Source organism: Euleptes europaea, chromosome 3 (assembly GCF_029931775.1).
Source record: "Euleptes europaea isolate rEulEur1 chromosome 3, rEulEur1.hap1, whole genome shotgun sequence".
Lineage (NCBI taxonomy): Eukaryota > Metazoa > Chordata > Lepidosauria > Squamata > Sphaerodactylidae > Euleptes > Euleptes europaea.
In genome coordinates, this window is record NC_079314.1 from 102970067 (window position 1) to 102985725 (window position 15659).

General features: G+C 42.7%; 1 protein-coding gene across 1 annotated transcript in view; it reads left to right on the top strand.

Moving 5' to 3' along the window:
• The window catches only part of PKP2 (plakophilin 2), a 71011-nt gene that overhangs the window by 43947 nt on the left and 11405 nt on the right, over nt 1–15659 (top strand). The window contains exons 7-8 of the mRNA XM_056846582.1: nt 13214–13331; nt 15381–15542. Coding sequence (XP_056702560.1) covers nt 13214–13331; nt 15381–15542 — 280 coding nt within the window. The remainder of the gene's footprint in view (nt 1–13213; nt 13332–15380; nt 15543–15659) is intronic.

Sequence of the window (15659 nt, forward strand, 5' to 3'; positions counted from 1 at the left end):
GGTTTCCAACCTCTAGGTGAGGCCTGGAGTTGTCCTGGAATTACAGCTAATTTCTAGACAACAAAGATCAGTTCCCCCGGAGAAAGTGGCTGATTCAGAGGGCAGACTCTCTGATATACCATAGATTCTAGGTAAAATCCCTCCCCAAATTCACCTCCCCTCAACAGGCTCCATCCTGAAATCTCCAAGAATCTCCCAGGCCAGAGTTGGCTACTGTGTTTAGGATTGCACTGTATGTAAGTCTACTAATTGGGAGAGAAAAAGTGGGAAGAACATCTTTCCCACCCTAAAAGTGCTGAGATCTTGCTTTCCCTCCCTGTTTCAGGTGCCAGAAGTGCATGGCCCATCTTGGCCCATCGGTTGATAGCCAGTGGCTTGCATATGGTGTCTTTATATAAGCCAGCTTTTGAACCCCAGACAAGTCCAATATAGACTTTATTATCTTGTTTTGTTGGTTGGTTTATATTGTGTTTCTTTGTTTGTGGTGTTGTTACGGAGCCACTTTGGGCCACTTTGGAAAGAAAAACATGACACAAATATTTAAATAGCATACATTTCTGGTTGTGCATTGACTGCTGGAGCAGTAAACAGCACCCTTTTTTCAATGCCAAATCTACAAAGTCTTGCTGATTTCTGTGTGGTTAGATTGTTTTGCCATAGAGGCCATGGTGAAAAGCTAAGCATGGAAGAAGAAATGAGCAAGAGTCCAGTACCACCTTTAAAGACTAACAAACCTTCTGGCAGCTCATGAGCCACAGCTCACTTAGAATCATAGAGTTGGAAGGGACCACCAGAGTCATCAAGTCCAACCCCCTGCACAATGCAGGAAATTCACAACTACCTCCCCCACACACACACCCCTAGTGACCAGAAGATGGCCAAGATGCCCTCCCTCTCATCATCTGCTTAAGGTCACAGAATCAGCATTGCTGACAGATGGCCATCGAACCTCTTCTTTAAAACCTCCAGGGAAGGAGAGCTTACCACCTCCCGAGGAAGCCTGTTCCACTGAGGAATCGCTCTAACTGTTAGAAAATTCTTCGTAATGTCTAGACGGAAACTCTTGATTTAATTTCAACCCATTGGTTCTGGTCCGAACTTCTTGGGCAACAGAAAACAAAGCACCATCCTCTATATGATAGCCCCTCAAGTACTTGAACATGGTTATCATATCCCCTCTCAGTCTTCTCCTCTTCAGGCTAAACATACCCAGCTCCCTCAAATTTTTCTCATAGGACTTGGCCTCCAGACCCCTCACCATCCTTGTTGCCTTCCTCTGGACACGTTCCAGCTTGTCTACATCTTTCTTAAATTGTGGTGCCCAAAACTGAACACAGTACTCTAGGTGAGGTCTAACCAGAGTAGAGTAAAACGATACCATCACTTCGTGTGATCTGGACACTATACATCTGTTGATGCAGCCCAAGACCGCATTTGCCTTTTTAGCTACCGCATCCCACTGCTGACTCATGTTCAGTGGTTGGTCTACTAAGACACCAAGATCCTTTTCACACACTTCTTTATTTACTTTTTACTTTACTTTATTTACTTTTATTTACTTCTTCAGATACAGCTAGAATGTGACTCCATCTATCCTTAAAGCTCATACCCTGCCAGAAATTTAGTTAGTCTTTAAGGTGCTACTGGACTCTTGCTCTTTTCTACTGCTACAGCCAAAAACACGGCTACTCATCATGCTCTGTCTCCATGGAAGAGGGAAATGTGCTGACAAGTAATTTGCCTGAATGCTTGCATATCTGCCAGATTACAAATCTCCAATTAGTTCTTCCTTTTGTAATAGCTGACATGCTCATTGCGTGGGTTGTAAAAGTCTATAGCCTGCAGCATCTGTTGCAGAAAGCAACCTTGTGCTGCTGTTTGCATGCATAACTACCCGAGTTGTTCTTGATCCACTTATTACATTTTGGGGAGGTAATGGATGAATTGCAGCAAAAGATAGATTACACCAAAAGTAGAGGGCTGAGCAAATCTAAGGCTAACAATGTAATCCTTACAACAGCCGTGTAAACTAAGTGAATATGAATATCCCCATAGTGTAGATGTGGGGCTGGGACTGAGAGGGACTGGCTTGCCTTAAGCTGCCTAGTGATGCTATCTAGGATTGCCAGTTTCTGGAGATCTCTCAGAATTGCATCTCCCATGGAGAAAATGGCTGCTTTGGAGGGTGAGCTCTGTGGCATTATATCCTGCTTAGCTCCCTCCCTCCCCAAACCCTGCCCTCCCCAGGCTCCACCCCACCCCCCAAATTTCCAGGAATTTCCCAATCTGGAGTTGGCAACCCTAGTTATGACAGAGATGAGTTAAACTGGGGATACCCTGATTTATAGCTTTACTCTTTCAGCCGCTATATGGCATCAGCTTGATCCCACCGTTCCTCTAAGGTTATCAGTGAAGTATATTTGGTTTCCCACTCTCCTATTTTATCTTCATAACAACCTTGTGAGGTAGGCAAGTGCAAAAGTAATTTAAATGTCTTACTGGGGCTTGAAGCAGAAGATGGGAGGTAGTCCTTGATCTTTCTTACTGTAGTCCACAGCAGCCTGTACTGACTTGCTCGCTTATGTATTTATTTTATTTACTTCATTTATAGTCCACCTTTCTCACTAAGACTCAAGATGGATGGATTACTTTCACCCCTAGAAGTAGGTTACGCTGACAGTGACTGGCCCAAGTCCACCCAGTGAGTTTTGTGGCCAGAGATTTGAACCCAAGTCTCCCAGGTCCTAGGACAACACTGACTGTTACACCACGGCAGAGCCCAAATCCCAGGCAGGTTATTGTTTGTGAAGTAGGGTTGCCATTTCTGGCATGGGAAATTCCTGGAGATTGGGGGGCAGAGTTTGGGCAGGGGATGAACCTCAGCTTGGATGTGATACCTAAGAGTGCAAAGGGGCATTCCCGGGCCAAAAGGGGTTTGGAAGCTGCCTAAAGGCTGCTCCACCCCTTGGAATGCCCCCAACACCGGCACCGGCACTCGCTTCCAGAAAAGCAGCAGATTCCCTGTCAAGATGTCAACTGTCCATCTCACTGCCTCCAGCCATCAAGGCTATTAGCATTTCCCGAGCTTTGATGGTTGGTACTTGGCATCAAGGCTTGGGGGGCAACTAACTTCCCCCCTTCCTGCCTGTGTCCAGCTAAGGGAGAGAAGAACTTTTTAAACTTAATGCAGCAGTTTCATCAAGTCCAAATAAAATGCATTTCTCTACACCATGAAAAGTAAAACATTTCAGAGGCAGCTTGTCCAGTTCTGGTAATGTTCCCTTTTATTTGTAAGTCAGGATTAGGGGACTCACTCAGGTTCCTTCTCCCAGGTTCCTAACAGAAAATGGGTGTGCTCAAAACAACTATTTATTAACAAGAAAATACAGGGACACAAGGAACTGGTTCCAGAATAAGGAAGCTCATGCTGTCAGTATTTCTAGGTAACAAACAGAACAAAGCAGGGCAAGCACTCCAACCCAACAGACTAAGCCAACTCACACAAATATTGAGGGAAAGGAGACCATTCCATTGTGATGTATACAATAAATGTGGCACAATTCCCTTTGGAGGAAAGAGCAGTGAAATCTTTCTCTCTTTTCTTGGTAATATTTGCTCTATGTGCAGGAGGAGCCAATGAGGTACTCCTATAGGACAGCAGATCTCCAAAGAGGAATCCTTCTCGCATACACATTTTGTCTTCAGTTTCAGGGTAACCTTCCCCAAACTCTGAGGGTTACCTAAACTGAACTATTTCCTAACAATTATGGGCCATGGACAGGGCGCTAGCTGGAAATCTCCTGCCATTACAAGTGATCTCCAGTCAATACAGATCAGTTCCCCTGGAGAAAATGGCCACTTTGGCAACTGGACTCTATGGCATTAAAGTCCTTCCCCTCCCCAACTCCGCCCTCCTCAGGCTCCGCCCCCAAAATCCCCAGGTGTTTCCCAACCCAGAGCTGGCAACCCTAGCCATGGAGGATACATCTACCATCACCAAGGAACATTAACATTCTTTTGCCTTTGCTCCCACCATTTTAGGCCAGGCTCATAGCTTAGACCCATTCAGAGTCATCACAGCCATGTGATCCTTTCTCTCTGTTTTATGTGGTTTAAGGATATTTTATGGCTTATTGTTAGTGCCTTGGGCAAAAGGGAGATTAAAAGTAGATTTAACTTCTTTTTTTGCAAATATGATATGTTTTGGATTCTAGGCGACACTAATGACTGCAACGAACAGGGTAGGAGGTGGTGATAATTGTGTGAAGACTGGTTGGAAGTAAGATAGTTTGGCAAGTCTTCTGAAACGCCTCCTATGAAGTGAAGGCAAGCCAAGATTGGCTCCTTGCTTTGGGGAAGAAATGCTTTGAGGAACAAGCAAGTGGGGAAACACATTGGTGGGCACTGTGGCACCAACAGTTTCCATGTTGGGGTCCACTGTCTTATATAACTGTTTTTGTCCAAGAATCAACTGTCTATACTCTACCCCAGAATGCTGGATGTTCTATGGTACCACCATGGTTTGTGAGTCCTCGAGCAGTCGGACGGCTTCTTTGATTACGAGCAATAGTTTCCGCAATAAAACAAGTGTCAGACTCCTAAAGCGAACCAAGTGAAAGTGGAATTGTGATCTTCAGCTTGCGTCACTTCTTAACTGAATGGAACTTGATGTTACAAAGTGATCCCATTCCTTGAAATGTTCTAGTACCATGTACTTGGTTGTCATTTGGTCTTTAAGTAGAAGGTGCATATTACAGCATTGCTGGCATGACTTCCAGCACAAGCCTTTCTGTTATACTCTGAACAGTGATCTTCTCTTTGGCACGAAAAAGGATAGTTTCCCCAGTGTTTTCCTCAGATATTCTGCCATAGCTGTCAAACCAACAGATTTATACAAAGTACATCATGGTTTTTCCTCTCATGTGCAAATGTCAGATATCTATCTCTGTGTTCTGTGACCAAAGACCCTTTAGGCCAGGAGAGGGTAGGAGATATGTGTCATCTTCCAGCTGCTGAGTTAAGATGACAGATGTAAGATTTTAAGAACATTCATAATGGGTTCTTTACCAGAAAAGAAGTCCAGTTTTGTAACTTGTATGACATACAGACATATCAGCAATTTCAACTATTGGTCTTCCCCTCCTGCATCAAGAGGGTTATGTATCTTTTGTATTATTATTATTATTATTATAAGTAATGGATATTTGCACATCTCAGGTATACACTTATTTTTCACCTTTGCGGGGGGGCATCGAGTCACAGCTGACTTATGGCAACCCCATAGGGTTTTCAAGGCATTAACCCTGGACCACAACTACGGTGAAAAAACTTTCAAACAAAACTGAACCAGATTTTGTATGGTGCCAATAACTTTGATGATTAATCCAAATGTAGGATTTAAAGCCAGCACACAAGGGAGCAGGTGCAGTGTTGGAGTGGGGATGGGAGGGACTTGTGAAACCAGGTGTTACGCATTTTGCACACTGCACAAACACAGATGTCGTTTCCTGTTGCAAACATGCTCAGTTTCTAATGATCATGGCTGTAGAGGCAGTGAGTGCTAAAAGGTTATGAGGCTTAGCAAGTGTTCCTGGTGAGTTGCAGAGTTCCGTACATTTATTTTGAAATAATGCCCAGCCCTACCTTTTCTCAAAAGAGTTGCCAGACCACAGGCCTTCGCTTTATTGTGAGTTGCGGTAGTGCTGTTATTATACACTACCAAATTATAAGCCTGCTAAATAAATAACTACCCTGCCTTACTATGTTAATTGCACAGTATTAGCCTTAAAGTATTATTATTATTATTTTATTCTGCAATTATGTAATTGAACGACTCAGAATAACCTCAGAACAGATGCTTTGTATATTTATTTACTTAAAAAAATTCAGTGCCACTTTCCCACCAAATAGGTTCCCCAAGGCCTCTAACATCAAAACATTAAAATATTTCAACATTAAAACGTTTGAGACATTAAAACAGCATTTAAAATAAAGTATATATATGAAATGATTAAACAGTTCAATAAAACACTTAAACACAAACATGATGTTTTATGCATTGAGCATGCAACAAGTTTCCATGACAGAGTGGGGTTTTGAACCTGGGTTTCCCAATCCTAGTCCGAGACTACACTGGCTTTCATTTTTCATCTTACGCACCAATTTATTTTCCAAAAGGGGGATTGAAGAAAATTTAATGGTATCACAGATACTAGCCAATAGGTACTCTTCAGAAGTGTTTGTCCCATTCAGTTTCTTCTAAACCCACACAAAATCTTCTTTTTTTCCATCAGAGGGTGCCCCCAGAGAGAAAACATATATTTTGCCAGTTGGTGGCTCCACTATCAGATTGCCTCTGTCACTTTAAAAATATTGTAGCTTTCATTAACCCTGGACCACAACCACAGTGAAATAACTTGTAAATGAAACGGAACCAGATTTTGTATGGTGCCAATAACTTTGATGATTAATCCAAATGCAGGATTTAAAGGATTTAGATCCAGACTAAGCAGATTTTTCAGCCTGAGGGCCATGTTGAGGCTCCAGTTCTTGAAGATGCTGAGTTTGACACTTCCTGTTTCCAGAGCTGATGGTGCTAGAAACAGGAAGCACCAATGTTAGGGATGCCAGGTGGTCTCCTCCTATAGCACGTGACCTCCTGGCATCCTGGCTCTTTTCCCACCAGTGCCCAAGGCACTTGCAGGTGAAATGGGGGGATGGAGCATGTGCCAGTTTCACCTTGGTGTGCTGATATTGACATATGCACGTACAACAGGACCATAATCTGCTCTACTTGACCGCAAGCTTACAATCCAGTACAAAATAAAAGGAAGGAGGAAAAAGTGTTTATGGAGGAGGATCAAGCCAGAAAATTGCAGTAGAAACTGTAGTTCTTTTATCGTTTCTCAAGTGCTGTGAGGAAAAAGGCCAAACATGTCATGAGGTTTTGGGATGGAGGCCAGATGAAAAGGGCAATAGCAAGTGATAGAAGTGGACATTCTAGCTTTGTGGAGAAGATTGATGCTAAAAGAATAAAAACCATAAAAGCAAGCTGAAAAGAGATGATAGGAGTTACATAACAAGGATAAAGAGAATACAGACATTTTAGTAAATTAATAAGGGTAGGACTCCCCACGGTGTGAAGAAACCACCAATAATCCCTTCCCCAGATAGTTTTAAATCGTGTGTTTTTTTAATTCTAGCTTCCAAACTGAAAATTCACTGAGGTGAGGTGGGAAGGGCTAAGAGCCTTGGTGAACCCTTTGGGGGGATCTCTCTTGCAGTGTATGTGTGTAACATGCCATCAAGTCACAGCAAACTTATGGCAACCCCATACGGTTTTAAAGCCAAGAGATGTTCAGAGGTGGTTTGCCATTGCCTGCCTCCGCATCGTAACCCTGGGATTCTTGGGTGATCTCCCAGGCAAATACTAACCAGGGCTGACCATGCTTGGCTTCTGAGACTTGACGAGATCGGGCTATCCTGGGCTATCCAGGTCAGGGCACAAGAATGTATTAAAAGTAAAACATTCACCCAAACGCTCCCGGCCCAGCACATTTGCCTTAACCTCATCAAACGTGGATCTGGGAAACGTGTCTGCCAAAATAATCCAATTCCGCCCAAAGAAACACTCTATACTGGCTGCAGAATGAAAGCGGAAGCCAGGATAAAGAATAGAAAAAGGAAGTGGCATGTACAGGCAGGTGCACATACTTAAGATACACGTTTTCCCTCCAAAAATTAAAAAAGCACCTTTATTCTCTGCTCCAAAAAATAAAAAAGCACCTTTATTCTCTGCGCAAAGCATTGAAGGAGAAATTATAGCTATGATCCACAGTATACTCTGTTGGCCAAAAGACACAGGGCTCCCTACTCACAGACCAAGTAGGAAAGCAACAGTCCAGTTTCAGTCACACAACACTGGCTTTGCTACAGCCACAGCTAACTCTCATTTAAAACCCATTGAGCGCACTCCAGTCGCAATCAGCGGTGTCAAAAAATGCCACCCTTATCATCTTGTTTTATTTAGCTCCCGCATACCCTCAAATCTGCTTCTGTCTGCGCAAGCAAGGCCATCGCAGCCACGCTCTTGTCAACAGGGCTCGCAGCCTGACAAAAGAGCGATGGTGTCCTTGTGAGTGCATTCATATCATGGAAAAACCAAGCACAACAGTTTCCGTGCTTTTAAAAGCATATGGTGGTAATGATCTGGGAATTTGTACAGGGCAAGGACACAAAGTCTTCATGCTGCATAAATCTAGACATATTCTGTAAGACTATCAGAAAGCAGAGAGAAACAAAGTCTCCTGCAAAATGGAAGGTGATTTTTCAGATCACTGTAATGGAATAGAACATAACAATCAAGGTTAAGGAAAGATCAAATTCTTGTATTTCTATAGAGTGGTATCATTAGGGTGACCAGATAAAAGCCCACTTTTGAGACTGGGGAGAGGAGAGAGGCGGCCTCGCACAAATGTGTGCTTGTACACTCTCTTGTACACACACAAAATGGCTCTGCACACAGACATATGAACACCAAGGCTGTGGAGCAGGGGTGTCTAACTCAATTGTTACAAGGGCCAAATATGACATAAATGCCACTCGGTCGGGCCGGGCCATGCCTCGCTAGCCCAGATTGGGGTGTGTGTGTGGCTGCCTCGGCTGCCTCGCAGGCCGGATAAGAGCTCTCAAGGGGCCGGATCCAGCCGGCGGGCCTTATGTTTGACAACTCTGATGTTGAGGATAGGCTGTAGGTTTACCGAACTCCAGGTGGGGGCTGGAGATCTCCTGGAATTACAACTGATCTCTAGACTACATCAATGGTTTATTTGTTATTTATTTATTTAAAACATTTATTCCACTTCTCCTGGAGAAAATGGCTGCTTTGGAAGGTGTAGTGCATGACATTATACTTCACTGAGGTCCCTCCCCTCCCTAAGCCCCACTCTCCCAGGCTCCGCCCTCAAATCTACAGGTATTTTTAAAACCGGAGTTGGCAATCCTAATAGCCTACCATTTCGAACACTGCTTGCTGAGGTATATTTGCATCTGCTGATAATTTATTGTAGGGCATTTACATTTTTCTCACATTTCTACAAACCTCTCGGCTTTTAAATCAGTGGAGGATCAGCTGTGTTTCAAATTCAATGAATATAGCAGGTAGAGTTGATCTGTCAAAGTACACAAAGGAGGGCGTGGGCAGTGGTACGAAAACTGGGATGTTGCGCGCATATCCCTAGTTGCTTCTAAGTTAAAGGATGGAGGGTTTAGTGCGTCTGTGTTGTCCTTGCGGACTGTGTCGTCAATACAAGCAGAGCATGACATTTCCTTTTCCCTGATGGCGGCTGAAAAGGCTGATTCCCTCCTGTATCAATTAGAGCTATGCAAAATGATGTAATTTGTCCTGTGCCTTGGGTAAGTTCAAGATGCACCAGTCTTTTGAGAAAGCATTTCAGTGGAAGGTTTTTTTTTTCTCTCCAACCAAAAAGCAAGTATTTGTTAACATAAAAAAGAAGAGAAATGAAAAATACTTCTACACAATGTCAGCTTTCTTGCTAACTTTAATGTGCAGAGTTTCGTGCACTTAGTGGATGCTTCCAAAAGGTGTGCCATCTTGTGGGAATTGAGCTTTGGATGCTCACCTGAGCTTCTGGAGACTCGCAGCAACAAGATGGAAGTTTTATGGTAAATATTTTATTGGCCCAGCTTGCCGTAGAGAGTTTGGGGGGAGTTACAGGAAAATCTTTGTCAGGCAGAAACGTAATGACCCTCACAACTATTGCAAGGACACTTGTTTGTTGAGTCTTGTCTGTTTGCTTAGTCTTTGTGAGAGCCAGTGTAGTGTGATGGTTAGAATGTCAAACAAGGGAGGCTCTGATTCAGGTCCATTTGGGATGCAAAACTCACTCTCTCTTAACCTAAACTACTCACACGTTTGCTGTGAGGAGAAAATGGTGAAAGGGAGAATTATGTAAACCATCCTAAGCTCCTTGAAGGAAGAGGGGGATAAACAGACACACTCTGCTGTTGTTTTTTTGAGGCAAATAAAGTGGCAGGAGATTTAAAAAAAAACATTAAAAGGTACCACATTTGAACATAGAAACATGCTTTAAAGTTTGGGTGCCTTCTAACATATGATTAAAAAGGACCCACATTTGAAAGCGTTTGTCAAATACATTTAGCACATATTTACATGAGGCTTTCTCACAGATTTTCTAAAGTTTTCAGTCAAGTTGTGTTCTGTACCCTCCTCTTCTCCTAAATTCTGCAATCAGGAAAACGTGACACAACAATTTAATTTTGCAAATGGAGTATATTTCCTCTTTCTCCATTGTTAAGACAAATTTTCAGCTGTTTGAAATGTTTTTAACAAGGAAGTGTGTGGTTGAAAGATGAATTGAGGGAGGTCGAGTAATATATGTGTTTATTTATTTTACTAACTTTATAGTCTGCCTTTCTTTCAGAAAACGTAAGGCAGTTAATTTTTTTTAACCAATGCACTAGAAACAATATTATCTGGGAGACCTGGGTTCGAATCCCCACTCTGGCATGGAAGCTTGCTTGGGGACCTTGGGCCAGTTACACTATCCCAGCCTAACCTACCTCTCAGATTTGTAGCGAGGATAAAATGGAAGAGAAGGGAATGATAAATCATATTGAATCTCCATAGGGGAGAAAGGTAGGGTATAAATGAACAAAATAAATAATTAAAAATATATAATATGTACAATAAGCATTTTTTTCCATAGTTAACCTACAACCCTATCCCCTTTATAAAAATGGCCTCCTGAACCATTCTATTTTACATGTTTCCAACATTCAGAGGTTCTCAGGATGCTAAGCTAGGGAGTAGATTGATTCTAAGCTAGTGGAAGTCTGGTTTAATAGGCCACATAACAATATTTCTTTGAACAATTGCCAAAAAATATCACCTTTAGGATTCTGTGGGGTTTTCAAAGGGATATATTTTGGTCAGGCTACAGATAGCAAAGCTATTTTAAAAAAACGGAACCCCTGGCTGCTGTGACACAAAGATTAAAGAGGGATGGGCAATTGCCGCCTTTACAGGAAGCAAAGTAGGCAAGAGTTGCCCGAGCCAGCATTGTGCAAGCACGCAGCAGCTGACCCTGGTGCAGGTACGGGATGATGCTGACATCAGTGAAAGCAGCTCCCCAGGCAGCTAACTCGCAAATCTTGCAACTGCCCAAAGGAGAAGATAAATTACTCCATCTGTAGCTCTCAGTTATACAGGAGGGAATAGGCCCTTTCAGCTACTACCTTGCATGGGTGATGCAGTGCACCTGGGTGACAAGTGTGCACATCAGATTTGCAGCCTGATCCAGCCTGCAAACTGTTCCACCCACAGCCACTGTTCAGGTTCCACCACCAGAGTGATTTTCTCCTGTTCAGCCAAGCTGAAACCAGTGAAGGCACGAAGGCCTAACAAGCTAATTTCCAGCGAAACAAAGGCTTTCTTTTCAAATATTGTAAATGAATAGAAGGAACACGGGATGGGGGAAGAGGGGGATTGTGGGGGCAGCCTCTGCCCATGATTTGTACATGTTCATGGGAATGTATGGTGCCAATGTGATCAGGAACGTTTTCTATACATAACATTCCAGTGAATGCACGTAGGTCGAGGGAGGCTCTTTCCACTGCAATCCCACTTCCTGGTCCGCTGAACAACATTGAAAATTTGAAAAATGTTTAATTGAAGTCTATATACTTGCATCCAACAACCTCAAGGTGTGATCCTCCTAACATGCAACTTCTAATCAATTAAAATCAATATTGTATTATATTTATTTCCAGCAGTTTCAGAAATTACTGTTGTTCAAAGAGGCTCACGTAATTGTTTTAAAAAATTATATCAGCCAACATAAATTATTTTATTAAAACAAGCCGCACAATAAGCTAGATTGCAGCCAAGGAGATGTGAACGTTGCTGACCAAGAATAAAAATTAACCAAAAGCAAGTGAAAATAATAAATAAATGCCTACAAGAGATAGCCAGAAAAAGGCCTTTGAGGATCTTAGTGACTGGGCAGATTTATATGTGATCAAGACCAATAGATTCTAAGGGCCTATCCTAAGACCGCTCAGAACTGTTTCCAGCATGCCTTTCAAAGAGTAGAAAAAATATGAAGTCAGAAAAATGTTCTTATATGTATAGTTCAGTCTGAAAGACAAAATTCCTTCTGGAATCTTGCCTGACTCATTTCTTCTCTTTGCAATAGAAACTGGCAACTCTTGTCATTCCATATTTCATGCATCTTCAAGCGCCTGTCTCTAAAATTTTAAGCATAGCTTGAGTGAAATCAGAACAGATATTCTATTTTGAAATGGACAACAGTGATTATTATTTTTAATTCTTGTATTCTCCCTAAACTGGGCTGTTATTTAATCCTGGGGTCCCTAACCTTTTTGAGCCTGTGGCCCATTAGGAATTTAGAGAGGGGATGGTGAGCACCACCCCATAACCAGCTTCCACAAGAGACAGAGCCAAACAGAATACCTCCCCTCTGGGAGGAAGGAAAGCCAGAAGGGCTAATGGAATCACACATGAACACATGAAGCTGCCTTATATTGAATCAGACCCTTGGTTCGGGTTGCCAACCTCCAGGTGGTGGCTGGAGATCTCCCACTAATACTACTGATCTCCAGGCAATAGAAATCAGTTCCCCTGGAGAAAATGGCCACTTTGGCAGTTGGACTCTATGGCACTGAAGTCCATCCTCTCTCCAAACCCCACCCTCCTCAGACTCCACCCTCAAAATCTCCAGGTATTTCCCAACCCGGAGCTGGCAACCCTACCCTTGGTCAATCAAAGTCAGTATTGTCTACTCAGACTGGCAGTTGGTCTCCAGGGTCTCAGGCAGAGGACTTTCACATCACCTGCTACCCAATCCTTTTAGCTGGAGATGCCAGGGATTGAACTTGGGACCTTCTGCATGCCAAGCAGATGCTCTGCCACTGAGCCGTGACCCCTGCGTTGACTACACACTAAGGAAAGCCCAGATGCTTACCAGTTTTCCTGATTCCCCAGAGGAAAATCCTTTCATTTTTATGAGGGCAACCAGTAACACGCCATGCCTTACACTGGCCCCATCCACTTTCTGAAAATCTCTGCTTCGGAGGCAAGACCCCAAGACAGAATTGGATACAAGAAAGCAATGCATAATAGTCCTGTAATCAATTTTCATTGTTTTAACAGAAACATGAGCTCTGCTGGTCCTGAAGGAAGGAAAAAGATGAGAGAATGTAATGGGCTGATTGATTCTTTGGTTTATTACATACAAGGAACAACTGCAGACCATCAGCCTGATGACAAGGTAGATCTTCCACATCTGGGCTACGCTGATTATTTAACTTTCTTAACTGTGCTATTCATAAGTGGGTTGTTAATTATCCTGTTTCATTATCCACACAGCAACCCTGTTATGTATCTCCTAAAAAGGATGCATAGGTTATAGGACCATGTATTTTGTGTTGGGATATTAGGTTAGCAGTGCTCAAGGCACATAACGCAGCAGAGTACTATCTGGTTTGGGTGTGCTGCTAAGCAACGAAGTTAAACACAGAGTCTCTTTACCTTTGCAAAACTAACATGAGTTTGTTTATTGGGAGAACAGAGTGGAGATAGGATTCTAATCTAGTCTAAATAGCTAGGATGGACAGAGATGCAGGATGCTTGTCCTGCCTTCATGGTTCCCAGATGGAGAAGAGAGAAGTGTGGAGAGAAGGTGTCAACCGGAGCAAAGTAGCAATCTACACATCAAAGCAATCCACACACCAAAGGGATAGCATCAGAGCAGTAGAAAGGAAGGATTTTCAGTATCCTGACCTTTCAGTCTATCTGACTCTCTATAGTCCCCCTCTGAAGTCTGAGGTTAAGAGACAGCACACAGTCCTTCACCTGCAACATTTTGAACACCTACGGTCCTCTCTTCAGTCTCTGGCATCTTGATTTAATAAGTGATCTCAGATAGCAGTGCTGAGGAGGACCCATAACTGGTATCCTAGAGAGCCATTGCTAGGGGTAAATGAACAAAGGTTTGACTTCATATGTGGTTTCATGTATCCAAACGTTCAGCTGATATCAGCTAGCCCATGACCATCCAAACTAGGTTTTTAACTATGGGGTTTGAATGCAGGTTTCCTACAGACAACCTCAGTATTCTGGCCAGTATCCAGAAAGGCGCCATATGAACATATCTCCATGCACACCTAGGCTTTGTCTTTTTCCTTGAGTGCAGTATGTCATGCTGAATTCCCCCAGTCCCCTAATTTTGAGAATCAGCATATCAGGCTGTGTTTCCACATGATTTTCTATATAAAAGCAGTTTCAGCATTGGAAAAATGCAAGTGTCGTCAACCTTGCATTATATATTATCACAAAAATAAATTGGCCTTGTAAGATTCCTTAGTTGAGCATTTCCACTTATTTCATGGAAGAAAATACCCTAATGTAGATATGATTGTTTTGGTTTGGTTTGAAAGTTAATCAGTTGTTCCCTGTTTGGTCCTTCCTCTGTTTATTTTTTGTGCATTACAGAAATCAGTGATTCGTTTCTATGTTACTTAGTTTGGTGCATTTCAGTTGGCAACATGAATTCAGTTAATGAACTGACAACATTGCTAAAATCCCTCCTTGCCTGATAAATTGTTAACCTAAAGCAAGCTGCCCTGACCTGGATGGCTCAGGCTAGCCAAATCTTGTAAGATCTCAGAAGCTAAGCAGGGTCTGCCCTGGTTCATACTTGGATGGGAGACCACCAAGGAAGTCCAGGGTTGTGATGCAGAGGCAGGCAATGATAAACCACCTCTTAATGTCTCTTGCCTTAGAAATATCGCCATAAGTCAGTTGCAACTTGACGGTACTTTCTACCACCACCAAAGCAAGCTGAGAAAATATGGAAGAGATTTTAAAAAGAAATAATGCTGTAACAAGTTTTCTGGACTTCTGGCGGGGGGGAGTTGCTATTATGATGTTGTGAGTGTTGGAGAGCTATGTACATTGACCTGAGCTTCTTGTGGTGAAGGGTGGGATAAAAACATGATAAAAATTCTGTCAATTCCAGAAATTTAAATTCAAATCCAAAAATGTCAGTTCTGGTGGGTTTAGGGAAAAAATAGCATTTGTGATTACAGAGGAAAATCTTGTCAAGACCTTTCATTTCAGTACCCTCTGCTTGGTCAGAGTTGACCATGAGGGCAGGCAACAATCTTTCCCGTAGAAGGAAATTAAGATAATAGACTGTAATCCATAAACAACCAATGGCTCTAAACCAAGGCCAAAGAGCTCAGTGACTGAAACAGAAGTGCATGTCTTGTCTCCTCTGATTATTTGCATAACCCTTCATGTTTGTTCATTCTTTAAGGCCACAGAGAATTGTGCGTGCATTCTTCATAATCTCTCCTACCAATTAGAGTCTGAGCTCCCAAGCAGTTATACCCAAAATATCTATACACCAAGAAGAGACACTTCCCCCAACAACAATAGCATTGGATGTTTTGGATCAAGGAGCAGGAAAGCAAAGCAGGTAATAGTACTTATCAGTGCATAGCAAACCAATGATTCTTCAGTGCAGCTTTCAGGAATGAGTGGGACCTGGGGTAGTGGTGAACAGTTCTCTTGTTTTGTCAGGGAGATTAATCTA